Below are 19,226 nucleotides of genomic sequence, written 5' to 3'. Positions count from 1 at the left end.
TAATCCAACCTGACTGGTATTTTTCTAAGAAGAAAGAAATTTGGAAACAGAGACACGTGGCAGGAGAACGCCGCGCCCCATGACAACGGAGGCAGCTGACATTTCAGAGCCTGGCAGAGAGGTGGCGATTTCAGCTCCAGAAGGTGGGGGGAGCACCCCAGGCGAGAGGGCAGGGGAAGGGGAAGGCCAAGGACAGAGTCCTGAGGAACTGAGCACGCAGGGCTGGGAGGGGCAGGAGGAGGGGCTGGCACAGGGATCTGCCAGAGAGGTGAGCCGGGGCAGGGGTAAAGCAAGACTCCCCCAGGGGCACGCAGCCGGGAGCTGGGGGGCCCAGGTTCCACCCAGGCTGGCGCCCCCACACTCTGGACCACATCGTCTGGCAGCTTCCCTCAGTGGGTGTTAGCATTATCCAATTTTACCGGTGAGAGAGAGGATTTCCATTACTAAGTGATGGACCCAGGGGGAGCCCAGAGTCACAGCCTCCTCTCTCCAAGGCCCCGAGCTTCCTGCAGAAGCTGGCGTGGGGGAGGGGAGGGAGGGGGCAGCAGTCCCCTGCAAGTGGCCAGGTGGGCCGCTGAGATAAGAACTACGAGGTGGCCTCAACCACCAACCCCCCCACCACACACACACCGCATCCCCCCAGGGCTTGGATCTCCTGCCGCCAGCTCGGACAGAGGCCAGGCTGGAGAGGAGCGAAGGGCGCACACGTGGGCGCAAGTGCGGGCCACTCTTTGGAAAAGTCTGGCTACAAAGATGAAGTGAGACGCGGGGTAGAAACTGGAGGAGCACTGGGTGAGGAGGAGGGCTATTTTAAGCTGGAAGAAACCTGAGTGTGTTTGGAAGCCAGAGTCAGTGGAGAAGAAGCCACTGAAGGAGCATTAAAGAAACGAGCGGAGCAGCAGAGGGCACTGAGCCGGAGGAGGGGGAGGGGTGCGCCACGGCAGGAGCACATCCTCAGCACGGGGACAGGCCACAGGAAAGCCCCTGGTTCCCAGGAGGCGCGCTGCAGATCTGGGGACAGAAGCGGAGGCAGAGGGCGTTGTCTGCTGGCGCCTCTGTTCCGTGAGAAGCAGGCGGCGAGGACGTCGGAGCAGAGAGCAGAGCGCAGGGGGGAAGGGGGAGGGCAGGGCTTGAGAGTGGGGAAGCCTTGCCGAAATTCAGCTGGGAGACAGAGCCAGCCGCAGGGAGGGAGGGCCAGGCGTGGCAAGGGTCCGGCGGAGTGGGGGGGGGGGCACTCTTGGTGCCTCCAGTCTGCCCGGGGCTGCGATGTTCTTTGGAGGCACGCAGCAGCCAGGTGCGAGTTCAAAGAACAGAGAGTTGCATCCATCCAGGGCTGAGGCTCTAGCAGGAGGGCTGCGTGGGAAGAGTGAAGTCAGGAAATGGGCAGGAGCAGGACTGACGTAACACACATGGACTCCAAACTGGAGAGGAGGGACGTGGGGGCCGGCCGGGGCTGCGCCACAGGGAGGGCCTAGAAAGGGAGAGGTCAAGGGACCATCGTGAAAATGTGTGAATGAGCAGGCTGAAGGAATCGAAAGCACAGCAGCATCTGAAGGGGTCTCAGAGGCGGAGTCACCCTGGGTCACCCGGCAGGATGCGGGACTCTCACCAGTGTGCCTGCTGCGCCTTGGAAGGGCGGCTCAGTAGCCGCGGAGTAGGATGAGGTGCCTTTGTGAGTGTTCATTCTGTGTTGCTTTATTTCGCCCGGGTACGATGAGCGTGTGGTAAGCATTCACACGGTACCGGGAAGGGTGCTACAAAAAATAAACCCAACCTTCTCCCGACCGTGGGTCCACCGTTTCCACTTTCTTCTGGACGGGGGCTCCTTTTTCCCCCCCGAGGTTGAGGGTAGTGGCCGGGTGGCTCAGGCTGGCCACACGGCCTAGCAAGAAGCCCTCCCCACTCTGTCCCTGCAAGGCCTCAGGCCGAGGCCCCCTCCCAGGACACCAGAACTGCTGGGACGTGGACGCTCCTGGCCACCCACTCGGCTCCGAAGTCTTTCCTTCCCTGACTGCCAAGATAGCAGTTTCCCTGGTTTCCCACCCACCTCCCCGGGATCTCCTCCTCTGCCTCCTTGACGGGCCCCTCTTGTGTCTTGCCTTTAAGTGGCGTCCTGCGGGGTGGCATGCCAAGTCTCCTCCCATCTTGCCCCAACCACTCCCCCAAAGCTGACCCGTTCCCACAGCTCCGCTTTCTGTCTCTAGCAGCATCACGTCCAGAACGCATCAGAACTGGACGCATCCACGGTCCCCTCTGCAGCAGCCACAGGTTGGTTTATGGCCACCCCACATCTGTTCACCCCAGGACTGAAACAGGCCTAGATCTGGTGAGGAGACATCCCCTTCCTTTGGGCCCTGTGGTTTGTCAAGACACCCCACACACATACACTGTGAGTAGAGCATGGGACTGAGGCCTCGAACATTCTGTCCTTGCAGCACAGCGATTCAGGGTGAGCACAGAGTCAAACAGGCCCGGTCTCAGCTGCTCCAGGGGTTCGGCCTGGCTGACCTGGGAGATGACCCCCCCCTCTTTCCTGATAGATTTGAACCTGAGAATAAAGCCAACATCCTGCCTTACACAGAGGCTGGGACTAATAACAGGCACACGGACTGTGCATTTGCTCCCTGCCAGGCACCCTGCATGCATGAATCTCATGCATCCCCAAAATGCACTAGCGAGGCCCTGCCTCTCCCCGCTCTAGCCACCAAGGGATTGAGCCCCTTGCACGGATCACACAGCTGGCGAATGAGGTGCCAGAGTTCACATCCAGCTGTGTGATTCCAAGTCCTCGCTCTTAACACCAGACCACCCTGCCAGAGGCTGACAGCAGTGAGCAGACCAAGCCACGGAAGGAGGAGGAACCAACATTGACTGAGACCTGAGTCACAGCAGGCCTGAGGTGAGAGCTACCCCTGGGCTTTTCAGTTACATGGGCCAATAAATTCCCTCTGCTCAAGCCAGGTATCATTTGGGTTTCCAGTAAATGCAGACCAGCTGATAACATGTCACCTCAGTCAGTGGCAGGCATCTCCAACGGCCCAGGACTTCACAGCAGGACCCAGATCCCGCGTCCCTCACATCCAACTAGTGACCAAAGCCTGGGCCCCAAATACTGCTTGGATCTGTGCCCTTGCTTTCCCCTCCTGGTCCAGGCCACTATTGCTTTGCCGGGTTTTGATCACAGCCTCCTTGCTGTCCAGCCTGCTCCCCCCTCCCCCAACACACAAACTTCTGTCACGACCCCCTGAGGTCCAGAGCTCACCGTGTCACCCGGCAGCCTGAAGCCCTCTGGATACCTCACCACCCCCAGGGTAAATTCCACTCCTCTTCAGCCACCTCGCCTCTGGTCTCATCTCCCTTCACACCCTGCTCCTAGGGTACCCCCAGCCCCACGCCTCTCTGCGCCTCTGTCCAGAATGTTCCTCCGCCTTCTTCGCCCCATACGTGTCCATTCTGCACACCACCTTCTCTATGAGCAGGTTACTCTCTGCTCTTGGCTCCGTTGACACTGGCCACTTCTTATTGTCTCTTTTAACTTCAGTTTCGTGAGCATGCCTGGCACAGAGCAGTCACTCAGTGAATACTCATGGAAAAGATGAATAAATGAAGTGTTCCCAGGAACCGGGTGGGTGGTTCTACACCTCTTCTCTGGGGACGGTCAGGTTCGGGGAGCGGGAAGTAACATCACATGATAATTACCGTGCAGAAAACCTTTCATCTATAGACAAGCACATTACCTGTTGGATCCTCACCATGACATTGCTGCCCCCGTTTTATAGATGGAGAGACCGAGGTTCGGGACGGTTTTACCATCTAGAATTCAGTGCACACCTCACAAAACCCCCTCTCATTTCAAAGCACCTCAGGTTAACGCTGGCCTGTGTGTGATTAGACCCTAGTTCAGCGGTTGAAGGAAGTGGTGTTCTTGCCCACACTGGCCACAGGGGGGCAGTCGAGTGCTGGCACAAGAGCAGCCACCTGGCCGCACCTTCTACCCACCCTTAGATTTGGATCAGGGTGTTGACAGGGAATAGCCACCACTGAGGAGAGACCCGGGCAGAGGGGCCACCGCTGGAGCTGCTCTTTCAGCATCAGCCAGAAAATGTTCAAACTTCAGGGAGGGTGGGAGCAGGGTACCACAAATACCAAGAGTCTGGAGCTGGAAACACAGACTGTATATGCCAAACTTGCATGACCAACGTGTTTAATAACAAGCCACAGGAAGTGATAGGGCCTTGCTGGGACACCCAAGATCTCCGAATGGGTGACAGTGACCACAGCCCTCAGCAGGGACGGGTCACCGGCCTGTCGGACCACAGCAGCCCTGTATCAGAGATGGGACAGGGACTGCACTCATGTCCTCGGAGGCCTGGAAGTCAGGAGGCACAGCCGGCATCGGCTGCATGGAGTATGCAGGGTATATGTCTGCTTCAGTGCCCTGGACGCGCGGTGGATGCTCAGGGGATTTGGTCATTACGGGAGCCACGCCCAGGCGGACTGCAGGAGGCTGAGTGGAGCACATCGGAGGCCGGGTTGAATGCGAGGATCCCGGTGGAGGCCTCACCCCAATCCAGGTCTCCCCCGGGCTGCTGTCCGCAACACTCACGGCTCAAAGGAGCGGGAGCTCCCCAGCATGGCAGGCTGGCAGTGGAGCTCTCCGGGAGACAGACCAACAGACCACGCAAGGCTCAGGATCTGTAACAGAGAGCGACCCCCACCTTCGCTGGAAAGGGAGCTGTACCGCATGGAAGGGGAGGAAAATCCGACACGGACCGGAAAAACCCGACAGCTTTTTCCAACTCAGGGTCAAACTCACAGGCGGCAGGAAGGGTGAGGGAAGATCATCCATCTCCGGCCCCAGCTTTTCCCTCAGGGACAGTGCAGACTAATGGAGCCTGCTGGGGGGGTCCAGATGCCCAGCCTCACTCCATGGCACTCAGCCCACACCCACTCCCCCCACCTGTCACTCCAAGTTGGAGCCTGACAGATGAGGGTGACGGTGGCACTCATTCCCCAGTTTTCTAAATCTTTTTCCTCCCCAGCCTTGACAGCCTTGGCCAGGGTCAGAGTTCCATAGGAAACATCTCAGTATCTTCCCCCAAGAACATCGAAGTCCCCGGCACATCCCACACTCTGGCTCTCCAAGCACTGAGTTGAACAGACTGCAAAGGCAGGAAGTTGGATGAAGAAAGCCTTTGCCAGGGCAGCCGGGTGGCTCAGTCCATTGAGCATCCGACTTCAGCTCAGGTCATGATCTCGCGGCTCTCGAGTTCGAGCCCCGTATCCGGCTCGGAGCTGTCAGCACAGAGCCCGGGGCCGGCTTCAGATTGTGTCTCCCTCTCTCTCTACCCCTCCCCCGCTCGCACTCTGTCTCCTTCTCAAAAATAAATAAACATTAAATAAACATATAAAGCCTTTGCCTACCCCCTTGGCTTGCCCCCTCCAGCAGACACATGACACTGGAGGCACAGCCCTTCCCTCCACTGGATCTCTCATTACACCCCTACCACCACCCAGACTTGAATCCAAATGCCAGTCCAAAAGTCACGGCCCTCACCTCTGATCCCTCTGCTCTGCCCATTTGGATTGTTCTCCATAGATACATATTCCAGTTGACTCTCTGAGCCCACCCCCACCCTCAGGTTCAGGCCGGGAAAGCTGAGCCCAGCTGGCTGGGGAGCAGCTGCGGGTTCCTGGAAGGCTGTCCCCAGCAATGAACGGCTGTCTAACAAGGCCACTGGGGAAGAAGGGTCAGGAGCGAGGCAGTAACGTGGGGGTTTTGGGTTCCGGTCCCAGAAGCCATATGCCAAATGCGGGTGTGTATGTGAAGGTTCATTCCTTCACAGGCAGAGGTCCTATTCTGCACCAGCATCTCAAACAGTGGTGGGAAATGAAGGAGGACAGGGCAAGAGGAATAACCCAGGGATGGGCCTTCTCACTCAGGGATGCCGCCCCCAACCCCTAAGCTCAGAATCGGGAGCCCCCAGCGGTCAGTTCCAGCTCTGTCGTTCACTTGAGCGCGTCACTCTCTTCTCTCCGAGCAGCCCCATTTGTAAAATACAGGGTTCACAGAACACACGGGAATTCTACAATCCCAGCTAGGGAAGGAGGGGAGAGCACAGGGCACAGGAAGAGGAGAAAAACAGCAGGATGTGATCAGGCAAGGGGGGGTGAAGGAACCTGGATACAATAAAAAGAGGGCATTCTCACCCCTCGTCCGGGACACAGCAAAGGGAGGTGGGAGGTGGGAGGTGTCCCCCAGGCCCAGCCTGTTGCCCTTGTGCCAGAGCAGACACACACACACACACACACACACACACACACACACACACACCCCGCACTGCCCTGGCCAGCCCTCTCCCTCCAAGGGGGTGGCAGTGGTGTCCCTGAGGTGAGAAGTCCACAGCTCAGTGAGGCCAGCGTGGCACAACTGCCTGGGATTAGCGCTAAACCCTGGGCTGCTCTGTCACAGATCACACGTCGTCAGCTTCACAGCTGCTCAGCCACACGCTGCCCATGCTGTCACCTTCGCCTCACCAGGCTCTCCTCACGTGCACCGACTGTCTTCTCAGAAGGAAGCTAGGACCCTGCCTCTGCCCGTGACAAGCTACAGGTCCGAGACACCCCCAAAGAACAGCCATACCCACAGAAACCTCCCAGGGGCCCGTGGGTACAACACTGAGCAGAGGAGAGAGACAGTGAAGGCTTCCCTGCCCAACTCCTGGGGCTGTGTCCCAGGTGGCCTTGGCCTGGAATTACCTTGTCTTTAGGCCACCCAGGCCCTTCCTTCCAGATGGTTCTTGTCCTTGGAGAGCCAGATGGAGCCTCCACAGCTGGGAATCCTCAGCCCCAGCTTCCCGCAGCAACGTGCTCATGAGGCCCCCCGGCTGTCAGGAATCTTGCCATCCACCGCCTTCCCCACACATACCACAAAGCTCCTTGCTCAGGGCCACCTCTGCGCCCCAAAAACCAGAAAAGGGACTGGGAGAGGGGGACCCCGGCCATACCTCCCCATCCCCCAGAGACCTCCAGGCCCCTGCCTCTGCCATAAAACAGGACCCACACTCCCATCCCTGCCTCAAGAGGGGGGCCATAGCGAGGAATCTTACTCAAACCCCCTTCTGGGGACAAGGCTTCAGGAAGGAGAGGAGGAGGAAGCAGCAAAGACCTGGGTTGTCCGAGTTTCCGTGACAGTGTCTCTCCTCAGCCTCCCAGCGGCGTGGGCAGTGCTGGGGCACCCCTGAGTTGGGCCTCAGTTCCCGCGGGGCTGAGCAATGGCGGGGGGCGGGGGGGGTGCGTGCAGGGTAGAAGAGCTCCAAAGCACACTGAGGCCCCTCTGATCCTCCCCGCCTCCCCCTCACGCAGGGTGACCCGCTCTTCTAGAAAAAGGACATGGGTGAGGCGCCGCTGGAGAGACACGAGATCGGGAGAAGAGAGGGTGGCAGCCTCTTCCCTCGGGTCCTAGCACACTTGGGGTGCCTGCAGGCCCCACCCTGGGGACATGCAGAGCCCAGGCAGAGTCCCTGAAGAGCTGCCCCCCAACTCTGCCCCAGCACTCTCACCTGCGCAGCGCCAGGCTCGCGGAGGGCGGGGAGGGCGCCGAGCCCTCCCACCCCCACCCCTCTCCGCAGCAGGGCCGAGTCGAGTGGGCCGCCCCGGAGGCCGCGACCCCCGCCCTCGAGCGCATGGGTGCCTAGGAGTTGTCGTCGCCTCGGCCGCCGGCGCTGCTGGACTCGGCCTCGCGGGACGCGCGCCGCTCGCGGAGCACCATCGCCGTCAGGCCCTCCGCACGCAGGAGGAGGCCACCGCCCAGGAACAGGACCCCGCAGAGCACGAGCAGTGACAGCACGCCCAGCACCGCCGCCTGCACGACGGGCGGCCCCTCGGGGGGCTCGGGCAGCACCCCCGACTGGTTGCAGCAGGAGCTCAGCCAAGTGGCTGGGGCCGCGGCGCCAGTCCCAGAGCCGTTCATGCTAAGGCGCCGGCTGCCCAGATGTGCGCAGAAGGGCCAGATGTGCGAGAGCCCAAGCCAGCAGGCGGGCCTCGCTGGGCTGCGTAGAGGAGGTCCCCGAGGGGCGGATCCCAGGCGCTGTAGGCTCCCTCGGGCGCTGAGCATTCAATATCCTCCAGTGTGGACTATGGCCCAGACTCCCAGGGCCCGGGGTTGTTTCTTCTCGTCCCAAGGGCCTCTACACCCACGCGTGGGAATCCGGCCCATGCATTCAACCAAACCCAGGAGTCGGGTCCGCAAGTCTTTCCCTCTCTCCCTTGACAAAGGAAGTCAAGATAGCACCTCCCTCAGAACCCTGAAAAGTCCTTCCAGACCCCACCCCAGGTGCTGGCTGGGGTGCCACCGCACTAAGCAGGACACAAGACAAGCAAGCATTCCTGGCTGTCCTTGGGCCAAAGCTCAATACTGCTAGGTGGCCCAGGGGGCCACTTGAACAGGAGGCAAATGAGCAGCCTCCAAGACCTGAGGGATGTGTATCCTTACTCCTCCATCATTGCCTCTGGGAGCCTCTCAGAGCTGGACAAGCAGGCCAGTGCCTCCTTGGGCTGACAGCAAGCAGTGGGGGGGGGGGGGGGGGGGGGGTTCAAGTCCTACCCCCATTCTTTTGCTCAGGTCCCAGAGATCAAGGAGTTACCAACCAATGAGAAAGCATATTTGAGGGGCGCCTGGGTGGCTCAGTCGGTTAAGCGTCCGACTTCAGCCAGGTCACGATCTCGCGGTCCGTGAGTTCGAGCCCCGCATCAGGCTCTGGGCTGATGGCTCAAAGCCTGGAGCCTGCTTCCGATTCTGTGTCTCCCTCTCTCTCTGCCCCTCCCCCGTTCATGCTCTGTCTCTTTCTGTCCCAAAATAAATAAATAAACGTTGAAAAAAAAAAATTAAAAAAAAAAAAAAAAAAGCATATTTGATGCTCCTGCCCTGACCTTGAGTAAATCAGTCCCCTACATACAGGAAATTATAATGCCAAAAGGAATGGAAATGTTACTGTTCTGTCCACCAAGGGGAGTTCACTGCCAGCTGGGTGGCCCACAGCCAACCTGGAGCGGGGGTGGGCAGTGTGGAGCAGAGTCTCAGAGTCTGGCTGCAGACAAGTAGAAAGTCTCAAAAAGCCGGGATGGAGTCAAGACCCTTCTGCTCAGGTCTCCTGAAAGACAGCAACGCTATGCTTTTTAAAAACAAAGTCACGGCCAACAAACAGCTCTATCAGTCAACCAACCCCTCAGGAGGGATTAGCTAACGGCCAGCTAGGAGGAAAACAAGGTCTCGAGGGTTGCAGTAGGGCCAGGTGGGGATTACACACCATCAAGGACTTGCTAGGAAATGGCCTTCCCCATCTCCAAAGCCCCAAGAACCTCCTGAATTCTCCCAATGCTCCGGAGATCAAGGGCAAGACCGTACTAGATCTGTTGTGAAATATCACAGGGCTAAGGTGACTTGGAATGAGAAAAATGTGGTGAACGCTTCCTGGCCATCCTATCTACCGGCTCCAGGGGCAAGACCCCCACCCACCCACCCCATTTGGCCTAGCAGAACCGCCCATATACAACCAAAAAGCATTGTAAAATATAGACTAACTCAGTAAAAAGTACACAATAAGGAGTTCACTGATTTTGAGTATGCTGATGTAGAAATGAGCGTGTTAACAAAGCAGTGTCCTAACAACCAGCCAGGGCCAGCCCGACCTGGAACACCTCTCAGACACCTGCCTCAAGCTGGCCGATCTCTCTCCAGGGAAAGAAACCCCAAATCAGATGAGCTTTCTGATGCACATGGGGACCTGTACGTGCTCTATCAAGACAGAAAAGGTACTTTTTGAGGCAATCATGAAATAAGACCAGATAATATAAAGGGCAGGGCTATCACCGCTTCCTTAAGGAGGGAGAAGAAATGGCACAGTCCTATCCAAAAGCAACAGATCCTGATCTGTGTCATCATTCATAGGACTGACATGGTGACACCTGAATGGTTAACACCTGCTTACATGAATGTCCCACAAAGTACAAAATTGGTCAGTTTTAATCCCATCCCCCCATCACACTGGAATAACACCCCCAACACACACCTGTATCCTCATAGGTCTGTCAGAAAGTGTGAATGTTTCCGGGCCGAACACAAGCCAAGGGAGAGATGGCTCAACCTGAACTCACATTCTCAACTTTATTCACCATCCTAGCGATGGCTCTTCCATACAGCAGAGAAGGAAGGGGAACCCCCACCAGGGGTGTGGAGAGACAGTGAAGGCCAGACTTGACCATCAGCCAAGGTTAAAAGAATGACCAGAGACTGGCAACCACAAAACAAGGAAGCCAGGGGTGGCCATTCCAAGTCTCATCAAGGACCTGGGGCAGGTTCCCGAGCCCCAAGGGGCCAACGGTACGATCCCCAGAAGCCAAGGTCTGCAAGCCATCAAGGAGAGCCCACGGCCCCAGTAAGGCCTAGAGGGCAAGGGTGTCTTTGATGAGCCTGCGCATGGTCGTGGTGACCGAGGTGCCCAGGGCATCAGTGATCTGGAAGGAAATCTTGTAGAGGTAGGGCTGCACGTCCCGCAAGCCTGTGTCAAACACGTTGTCCACCTCCGACTGCGTGGGCATCTTGGGCAGGTACTCGTGCCGGTTCATCACCTCCACGATGTTGATGATCTTCTCACAGAGCTTCTCACCCACCTTCTCCCGACAGATCTGCCGCTCCTGCTCTGTGGCCAGAGCTACCACATGCACCTTGACCGTCCACACCTCCCAGGGGATGCATTCGTCTGAGAAAGGCCAGCGAGACTTCTTCTTCTGGTAGAACTCCAGGGACATCTGCCCCAGCCCATCACCCCCAGAGTTGCGCAGTGCATCCTGGGGAAGGAGGGAGAACGGATGAGCAGGCCAAGACCTTGGAGGAGCTCTCACTGTGTGCTTCCTACACCCCAGGGAATTAGGCTCTCCTAGCTTTATTAGTCCTTCAGGGAGGGTGGGGAATGAGACCCACAGAGGGTAAAGGATTCGTGTGAAATGACACAGCGACCTGCCAGCCTAAACTTGAGTGCTCCAAGCAAATCAACAAAATCTGACGCTAAAGAAAAGCGGGAGGGGCACCTGGGTGGCTTAGTTGGTTGCGCGTCTGACTCTTGATTTCGGCTCAGGTCATGATCTCATGGTTTCATGAGTTCGAGCCCCGCACCGGGCTCTGTGCTGGCAGCTCGGAGCCTGCTAGGGATTCTCTCTCTCTCCCTCTGTCTCTGCCCCTCCCCCATTCACACTGTCTCCGTCTCTCCCAAAATAAATAAACTTAAAAACAAACAAACAAACAAACAAACACACACAAGGGGGAAAGGAAGGACATACCAGACCCAGCTTCTCCCTTTTCTCTTCTGAGAAGCGAATGAGACCATTTCATCCAATAATTCTGCCTATCCCCTACCTCCAGGGGCTGTGGTGGCCCCACACTCCTAAGGCAGGTGGGACCCTGAAGCACCCTTCCATCTGAATTTTAGGGCCAACTCGGAGGGTAAGGATGCTTCCCTCAAGTCCTGAACCGTCTATCAAGGAACAATTCTCTCCTTTGTGGACACACCGAGGTCACGTGACTTTGACTGGTAGTCATAAGGGCTAACACTTCTACGATGCTTACTGGGGTGCCAGGCTGGTTCACCCACTTGACACATTCGATTCATTTAATCCTCATAGTGTGTATGCCCCGTGAAGCAGGTACGATTGTCGTTCCAATTTTACATACAGGGGAACCGAGGGCAAGAGAAGCGGAGTCACCTGCCCAAGGTCACACGCTCGTTGGGTGGCAGAGCCTGGCTCCAGAATCCATGCTCTTAACCATTACGTTCCACGTGTCTCTTAGAGGCATCTGGAGGACAGTGACGACCACTGCCTCCCTTGACAAGGGACGGGGAAACTCATGAATTTGCCCTTTCTGGTCTCAGAGGGGCTGGGGAGTGAGGGTGGGGAGACACTGTGGCCTCCCGCCATGAGCATAGGCCATGGTGCCTGGCACAGTGTAGGGACCCTCCAAACATTTGTGGACTGGAAGTCAGACAGACAACCCTCCTCCGCTGACCTCAGAGATGGCACCTTAAAAAAATTCCCTCTTACTTTAAAACCTAAAAAAAATCACATCCCCATTCCCACCGTTGGCAGCCTGATGTGCCCTCCCACCTTTCTCCATGCCTACACAAGGCACATACAACCACAGGCCCGGGGCGCCCCACCCGAGCCCAGCAACCCTCCCTCCCAGGGAACTTCACATAGGAAAGGCCCAGACTGCTGAAGGGAAAAGTACAAGCAAGAAAAGGCGTCAGCAGGGAGAGCTGGACAGTCAGATAGAAGGTCAAGACCATGCGGGCAGCGATCACCCCGTGGGACCTGACGCCTCCCTGCCGTCACTTCCTGCCCTCGCCCAAAGCCATCCTCCCCACAAGGAGCGCGGAACACGCCCGTCCCTTAGAACCTGGAAGAAGCTGCCGTGAACACCCGGGAAGGGTCCAACAGCAAGCCAGGGTGGAGGGGCGTTCGAGGTCCACCTGCCACCCCCCGGGCCACACCCCTACCTTGAATTCCCCGACAACCTTGCGCAGGGCACGGTCCAGCTCCTCAGAGGAGACGCGCACGTAGGTGAAGTCGATGAAGTCACAGTCCACATCCTGGGTGCCCACGGTGCCGATGGAGTAGGTGCCCTCCTTCTTGTAGTGGAACTTGCCCGTGCTCCGGTGCAGGAGCACGGTGTGCAGCACGGCCAGCATGGCCTCCTCCACCTGCCGCCCTTCCACCGACACCTCCAGCACCTCCGAGCGACAGTTCATCCTGCAGCCGGCAGCCCACACCGCGCTGGGGGACAAGAATAAAGACGGGGGAGCTTCACCCCAGCCAGGGGCCACCCTGCAAGAGCAGCCAGGTCAGAAAGCGGACACCTTCTCGATGACCTGCATGTCACCTGTCACGTCCTTTCTGGCCCAGCCAGCCTCCGCCTACGTGGCCCTCCTCTGCATTTCAAAGACACATACCATCAAAAAGACTCTTGGGATCAGAAAGGGAGGGAGCCTCAAAGTCACAGTCCAAACAACCAGCCAAGGCTTGACTTCGGTACAGCGTTCAGCGCAGTTTACGGCAAATGTTCACTGTGCAACAGGTGTCAGGCACTGGCCGTTCAAAGGCAAGAACAGCCCCTGCCCTTGACAGGCCACAGGAATGTGAGAGAGAAAGGCAGGTAAATGTTACCTGAGTGGCAAGAGTACAAGGTGGGAGTAAAAAGAAGAGAGAGATTGAGGTCTGACTGCCTGGGACCTTGAACGACCAGGTTAAGGCATCTGGATGGTGCTGAGGGCAGTGAAGAGTCGATGCATCACTGTGCCAAGGTCAAATCTGTGCATCAGAAAGTTAACTCTGGGGCCCCTGGGTGGTTCAGTCAGTTAAGTGTCCGACTTCGGCTCAGGTCATGATATCACGGTTTGTGAGTTCAAGCCCCGCGTCGGGCTCTGTGCTGAACAGCTCGGAGCCTGGAGCCTGCTTCGGATTCTGTGTCTCCCTCTCTCTGTGCCTCTCCCCCACTTGTGCTCTCTGTCTCTCTCTGTCTCTCTCTCAAAAATAAATAAAATGTAAAAAAAAAAAAAAAAAAAAAAAAAATTTAGGAACTTAACTCTGGATAAAAACCAAAGGATGGCTCTGAACTATTTTGTGGTCAGAAACTGCTCTGAGAAAGCAGTAAAAACTATGAAGACTGGGCTTTAACACCTGACTCTCTCACACACACACACACACACACACACACACACACACACCCCAAATCTCACCTAGTTCCAGAGCCATCCACAGACTCTGAAGTAGAAACTCTTCAGATTTAAAGCAGAAAGGCTGGGCAAGAAGTCCAGTTAGAGGCCACAACAGTAGGGACGGTTACAAGGGCAGCACAATAGGATGTGGGGGAGTGAAGTGCAAAGTGTGGGAGTTTTCATGTCCAACAGTCCTGGTTTGGACCCCAGCTCTCCTCTACCTTGCTCTGTGGTCTTACGCAAATCACTCAACCTCTCTGAGGGTGTTTCATCCGTCAATTTGGATTCTTGTGAGGATCAAATAAAATTGTATACGTAAAACGCAGTAGAACAGTGGTTAAGAACAATGCCAGACAGCCCAGGTTGGAACCCCAGCCGTGCCACCTGCTCACCGCGTGATCTCGGGCAAGCTGCTTAACCCCACTGTGCCTCAGTTTCCCAAATCTATATAAAAGGGCTATTAATAAAAGCTACCTCGCAAGGACTGTCTCAGGGACTGGATGAGTTAGCATCTGTAAAGCACTTAAAGCAGTACCTGCCAAGGAGTAAACAGTAAGTGTTAGCCACTATAATTCGTTATAATATCATTTCCGCTGAGAGAGGACACACGCTACAATACAGCACCGGGGGACAGACTGGAAAGGGAAGAACAGACTGGAGAACCAGACCTTGGGAAGTAACTGAACAGGAGCCCTGAAGGAGAAGGAAGTGTCAAGTTCCCTCCTGCGGGTTCGGCTTAACACACCTCTCCTGACAGGGAGCTCGGCCACCCCTCACAGCAGACCATTCCATCTTCAGACAGCTCTACCCAGTTGTTCCTTCTACAGAAAGGATCTGCCCCTTACTGCTTCAAACCACTGGCCACAGTGTTTTTTGTTTTGGTTTTAAGTAATCTTTACACCCAACCCGGGCCTCAAACTCACAACCCTGAGATCAAGAGTCATGTGCTCTACTGACTGAGCCAGCCAGGTGCCCCTAACCACCGGTCATAGTCTGGAAGTCAGGAGCCACACAGAGTAAGTCTCACCCCTTTTCCACTAATGTGCCTTTCTGATACCTGGAAGCGACTCTTTCATCACCCCTTACCCCAACCACGGGTTAAGGGTCCCCAGTCCCCATAACACCCCAGCTGGACATGACATCTTATCTGGCAGCTCTCTTCTAAGTGTATTTGTCTCAATCCCCATAATACAGCAGTGCTCAGCAGTGAACACGAGGCAGTCTGTGGACAGCTCAGAGATCAAGCTGGTTCTGCCTCTCACTCGGCTATCAGCCCGGGTCTACCTGTCCTAGCAGGCATCTCTTCACGAGATGTTATACAGTCTTGTCTCTCCCACTAGACCTTTCCTGGAGGGCAGGGACTGGATCATACTCGAAACTGGAAACTCAGTACTCAGAAAGTACTTACAAAGTAACTGCTCAATTCACCCTGACCCAGGAGCTCCAGGTCCTTCCGAGGGCTACTGAATTGGCTTCTACACTCAGGAGGAGGGGGGTTCTCCCGCTCATTTCTGCCCTCTATTCACGCCCTTCCATTCATACTCCCAGTTCTGGTCCAGCTCCCCCTTCTTCCACCACTTCCCCCTCTTGCGTCCCCCACAAACCTCCAAACAGGCCACTGGAGCACCTGGGTGGCTCAGTCAGTTGAGAGTGAGACTTCGGCTCAGGTCATGATCTCGGCACTGGTGGGTTTGAGCCCCACATCCAGCTCTGTACTGACAGCCCAAAGCCTGGAGCCTGCTTCCCGTTCTGTGTTTCCCTCTCTCTCTGCCCCTCCCCCCCTTGTGTTCGTTCATTCTCTCTCTCTCTCTCAAAAATAATCAAACATTTTTAAAAACTTAAAAAAAAAAAACAGGCCACTTTTTTCTTTTGCCCCACGCCCAGACTCTTTCCTCATTCTAAGCACTGTTGTAGGAAAAACTCCTGCAGGAGGCTAGTACTGACCAACTCCAGCCTCCTTCCCACAGCAAGCCACCTCTGGTCTGTGATGAGCCTGTCTGTCCCCTTCCCCTCACCCCCGCCTCCGGTGAGCAGCGAGCCCTCCAGAGCAGGGCGCGAGAAGTCGCCTCCCTCTGGTCCCCCTCCAGGCCCAGGTCTGCAGAGCACTGGGCCATGCTGGAGCCCCGGGCACCCCCATGCCCACTTACGTGTACAGGCTGGAGCGCGGGTGACTCAGGCTCTGCCCATGCCCTTCCTCCTCCCCACGCGCAGGCGCCCGCTCCGCAGGTGAGCTCCGACCTCCGCGCCTGCGGCTGAGCGCTAGGAATGGACTAAAAGCAAAAACAAGGCTCGGTGTCAAGACACTCTGGCGGGCCGCAGGAAGGACCACCTCTCGGGTCCCGTTTCTCCCACCGCCACTACTCCAAGGTCCAGGGTCCGGGGAGGAGCTGCCTCCTGAGGTCCCGGGGGCGGCGCCCCGCGCCCACCCCGGCCGCGCTCTGGAGTTCGAGGCGCGCCGTCCCTCCCGCCGGCCTGGAGAGTGCCCGCGCTTGCACCCGGGAAGGGGGCAGACGGTTAAAACGGTCCCCCACCTCCGGAGCCCGCGTCCGAGAGCCCACGACGGTTCGGTCCCCTAGCCGCGGGCGCCAGACCACCGCGGCAGGAGGCGGCGCCGGCGGCGGAAGTTCGCGCCTCGGCACCCCCCCCTCCCAGCGGGGCGGGTTCCACCGCCTCCATCGGCCTCCGGCGGGGGCGCGAGCTCCCGTCCGGCCGGGCCCCGCAGCCAGCGCAGCCCCTCGGTCGCCTTACAGTCACGCCGGCGGACACAGGGAGCCACATACTGCTCCGCAAAAACATGCTACTTTTTTCTTGATTACCTCTCTCGTTTTAAGATTTGAGGGTGAGAAGTATCCCCCTCTTTTGGACGAGTCCATTCACTCCCACCACCGAGAATGTTGTTGTGTTTCGGCTGGGACCACGCACTTCCGCCATAGAGATGAGAGGGAAGGAGAGGCCAGTGAGCTCTGTGCCGCCTCCCAAGGCGGAGAGGAGTCATCGGCGGCGAGCCAGTCCCCAACTCTGGGCGCAGAGCCCTGACGGGGTGTCTATCCCCCAAGATGAAGGGGGTGCCATTTGGAGAGGTGGCCTGGAGATGAGTCCAAGCCAGGGCGCTGCATGATGCTGAATGGATGGCAAAACTTTAGTTTGGCCAGTGTGCACAATAGACAGGATCCCTGGCCCCACAATGCTGGAGAAAGAGGCTTAACCTTAGTCTGTTATCTCCATACAGGGGCATTACTTAATGCTCTACCGTGACCGATCTGGTAACAATTGTAAGGCTCGTAATTCTGCCATCGCCCCCTGTGTCAGCATCTTGACATCACTCATCTTTTCTGTATCACTCATTTTCTCCTGTATAAGGGAGGCGCTGTTGTGACGATCACAAGAAATAATTCATATGAAAGACCTGTGGAATGTAAAGTGTTATGCGAATACGAGTGCGTTTTTAGTGCTCTGTAACTTCTGGGAGCATATCTGGTATTCCATGTAGATTGTAAGCCCAGGGCAGGCAGAAGTTTGTCTGTTGTTTTGTTAGTGGTCACAGAGCCTGGCATGCCCCAAAGGAGACACTCCTGAGTTGTTTACTTGAGGATTATGATGCTCATTTTCCTAACACACATTTTCTCTCCCCAAATCATAATAGATAACGTTTATTGAGTGGAATGTGAAGAGTATAATTCTAAGTGCTTTGTATATATTAATTAATGTAAGCCTGATATCAATCAATCCTAGAAGGCCGATAAAGAAATGGACACTGGGAAAGGTTACGTAACTTGCCCAAGTTCACCCAGTAAGCGGCAGAGCCTGGGATTCAAATGCAGGAGTCCACACGGCTAGGCTACCGAAGTTCTCTTTCTGGTTTCTCCACCCTAACCCTCCCCATACACTACCGTTCTCCAATACACCCCATCCAAAGCCTGCTCTCTAGTGGGAAAATGCCTTCATTAGTAACGTTTGCCAGTGATGGCTGATTTGAAGCTACAGGACATCACTGAATGCAGAGTCCAGAATGAATGAAGGATCACATTTTGATCATCAGAGATAAAATGGGCTCTCGAGTAGCAGTACCAGCACCAGCTGGCTCCAGCACACCACTACCACCACCTACCCCCACCACCCCCCATGCACTTAAGGCTTCCCCTCTCCCATCCAGTTTTTCTAAACTCCTTTTCTGGCTGACCTTTACCCCCTCCTCATCTGTTCCCTATCCCTTCCCCCATCGCCCCCTAGTTGTGCCCTTGTGAAGCCTTGGTCTCTGGTTTGTCTCTGTCCCAGGTGCAGCTACCTCTCCCCAGGCAGCCTGGGAGTACCTCCAGGGCCTCAGCAAGAAGAAAGCTGCCTGCCTTACAGACCAGCAACCTCTTCCAGAGCATGGTCTTAACCAGGAGGGAATCAGCATAAAATATTGGGAGGGGAGAGTGTGTGAAGAGCCAAAAGAGGGGGGACCCAAGGAGGTTAGAACCAGCCCTGGGTGGGTGGGGGGATCAAAGCTTAACTCCCAGAGGCTGCCAGTCAGTGAAGGGAGTGGCTGATCTCTCCTCTACCCTTGAGACCCTCCATCTCGGGGCCCTTCAAGGCCACTGTCCTGACTTCATAATCATCCCTGGTACCAATACTGATCCTTACGAGGCACACTGCCAGCAGTTCAAATGCACTACTGTGTTGATTTCTCCAGCTACCTTTGAAGGTAAATACAATTTGCTCCCAATTTACAGATAATGAAACTGAAGCTCGATGATAAGTAGTAACTTACTTTGATAGCTAATTTTATGTGTCAACATGACTGTGCCTCAGAGTGCCCAGATATGTGGTCAAACATTCTGGATGTGTCTGTGCAAGGGTGTTTTCTAAATGAGATTAACATTTGAATCTAGTAGACTTGAGTAAATCAGACTACTGCCTCCCCTAATGAGGGTGGGCCGTATGAAATCAGTTGAAGGCCCGACTAGCATAAAAGGGCTGACCCTGCCATGAGTAAAGAGAACTCCTGTCTGGCTGCTTTCAAGTTCAAGTTGGGACATTGTTTTTGTTTTTGTTTTTGTTTTTTTGGTTGTTTTTTTTTTTTTTTTTCTTTCACACTTGAGCTGAAATATCTGCTCTTCCTGGGTCTCCCATTTGTCAGTATCTGGAACTATACCCTCAGCTCTCCTGAGTCTCCAGCTTGCTAGCTGCAGATCTTGGGACTTGTCATCCTCCATAATTATATCAGCCAATTCCTCATAATAAATCTCTTCCTATAGATGTGCATTCTATTAATTCTGTTTCCCTGTAGAACCCTGACTAATACACTTGCCGAGGCTGCATGCTTCTCCGGCCTCATTCCACTCACTCTTGTCCCTCCTCCAAAACTCATCCTGTCCCTGGAGCCTTCCCTGCCTGAGGATGAAGCCCTCCTCAGGGTCCTATGCCCGTGTGGGCGATCCTGTCAGGGAGAGAGGGTCTTGGCTCAAAAAGTGA

At 56.0% G+C, this 19,226-nt stretch overlaps 2 protein-coding genes across 5 annotated transcripts; both read right to left on the bottom strand.

The window, feature by feature from the left end:
- Window positions 1-7,693: 7,693 nt before the first annotated feature.
- On the bottom strand, window positions 7,694-8,578 carry SMIM41 (small integral membrane protein 41). The gene has a single exon (XM_030320416.1). It carries the CDS (start codon window positions 8,114-8,116, stop codon window positions 7,694-7,696), a length of 423 nt encoding a protein of 140 aa, XP_030176276.1. The 5' UTR covers window positions 8,117-8,578.
- A 1,562-nt stretch (window positions 8,579-10,140) lies between these two features.
- On the bottom strand, window positions 10,141-16,604 carry ATG101 (autophagy related 101). Of its 4 annotated transcripts, none has more exons than XM_030322673.1 (4): window positions 16,586-16,604; window positions 15,917-16,039; window positions 12,552-12,879; window positions 10,141-10,848 (listed from the first exon to the last, which is right to left on the bottom strand). In XM_030322673.1, exons 3-4 carry the CDS (start codon window positions 12,801-12,803, stop codon window positions 10,444-10,446), a joined length of 657 nt encoding a protein of 218 aa, XP_030178533.1. In that variant the 5' UTR covers window positions 12,804-12,879; window positions 15,917-16,039; window positions 16,586-16,604; the 3' UTR covers window positions 10,141-10,443. The 4 variants fall into 4 exon arrangements, with proteins under 4 accessions (XP_030178533.1, XP_032449869.1, XP_030178531.1 ...); XM_032593978.1 differs by lacking the exon at window positions 16,586-16,604 and adding an exon at window positions 16,301-16,385; XM_030322671.1 differs by lacking the exon at window positions 16,586-16,604 and adding an exon at window positions 16,301-16,385 and having other exon boundaries at window positions 12,552-12,828.
- Window positions 16,605-19,226: the final 2,622 nt, after the last annotated feature.

The sequence above is a fragment of the Lynx canadensis genome, chromosome B4 (genome assembly GCF_007474595.2).
Source record: "Lynx canadensis isolate LIC74 chromosome B4, mLynCan4.pri.v2, whole genome shotgun sequence".
NCBI classification, from domain to species: domain Eukaryota; kingdom Metazoa; phylum Chordata; class Mammalia; order Carnivora; family Felidae; genus Lynx; species Lynx canadensis.
Note: the sequence above shows the minus strand (reverse complement) of the source record. Positions and strands in the feature narration are given on the sequence as shown.

Bases quoted from the DNA above. Each gene is read 5' to 3' on its own strand.
- ATG101 (XM_030322673.1), bottom strand. From the start codon at position 12,803: ATGAACTGTCGCTCGGAGGTGCTGGAGGTGTCGGTGGAAGGGCGGCAG. The intron at 10,849-12,551 runs GTAGGGGTGTGG...CTCCTTCCCCAG, and splicing joins AGGTTGTCGGGGAATTCAAG to GATGCACTGCGCAACTCTGG.
- SMIM41 (XM_030320416.1), bottom strand. From the start codon at position 8,116: ATGCTCAGCGCCCGAGGGAGCCTACAGCGCCTGGGATCCGCCCCTCGG.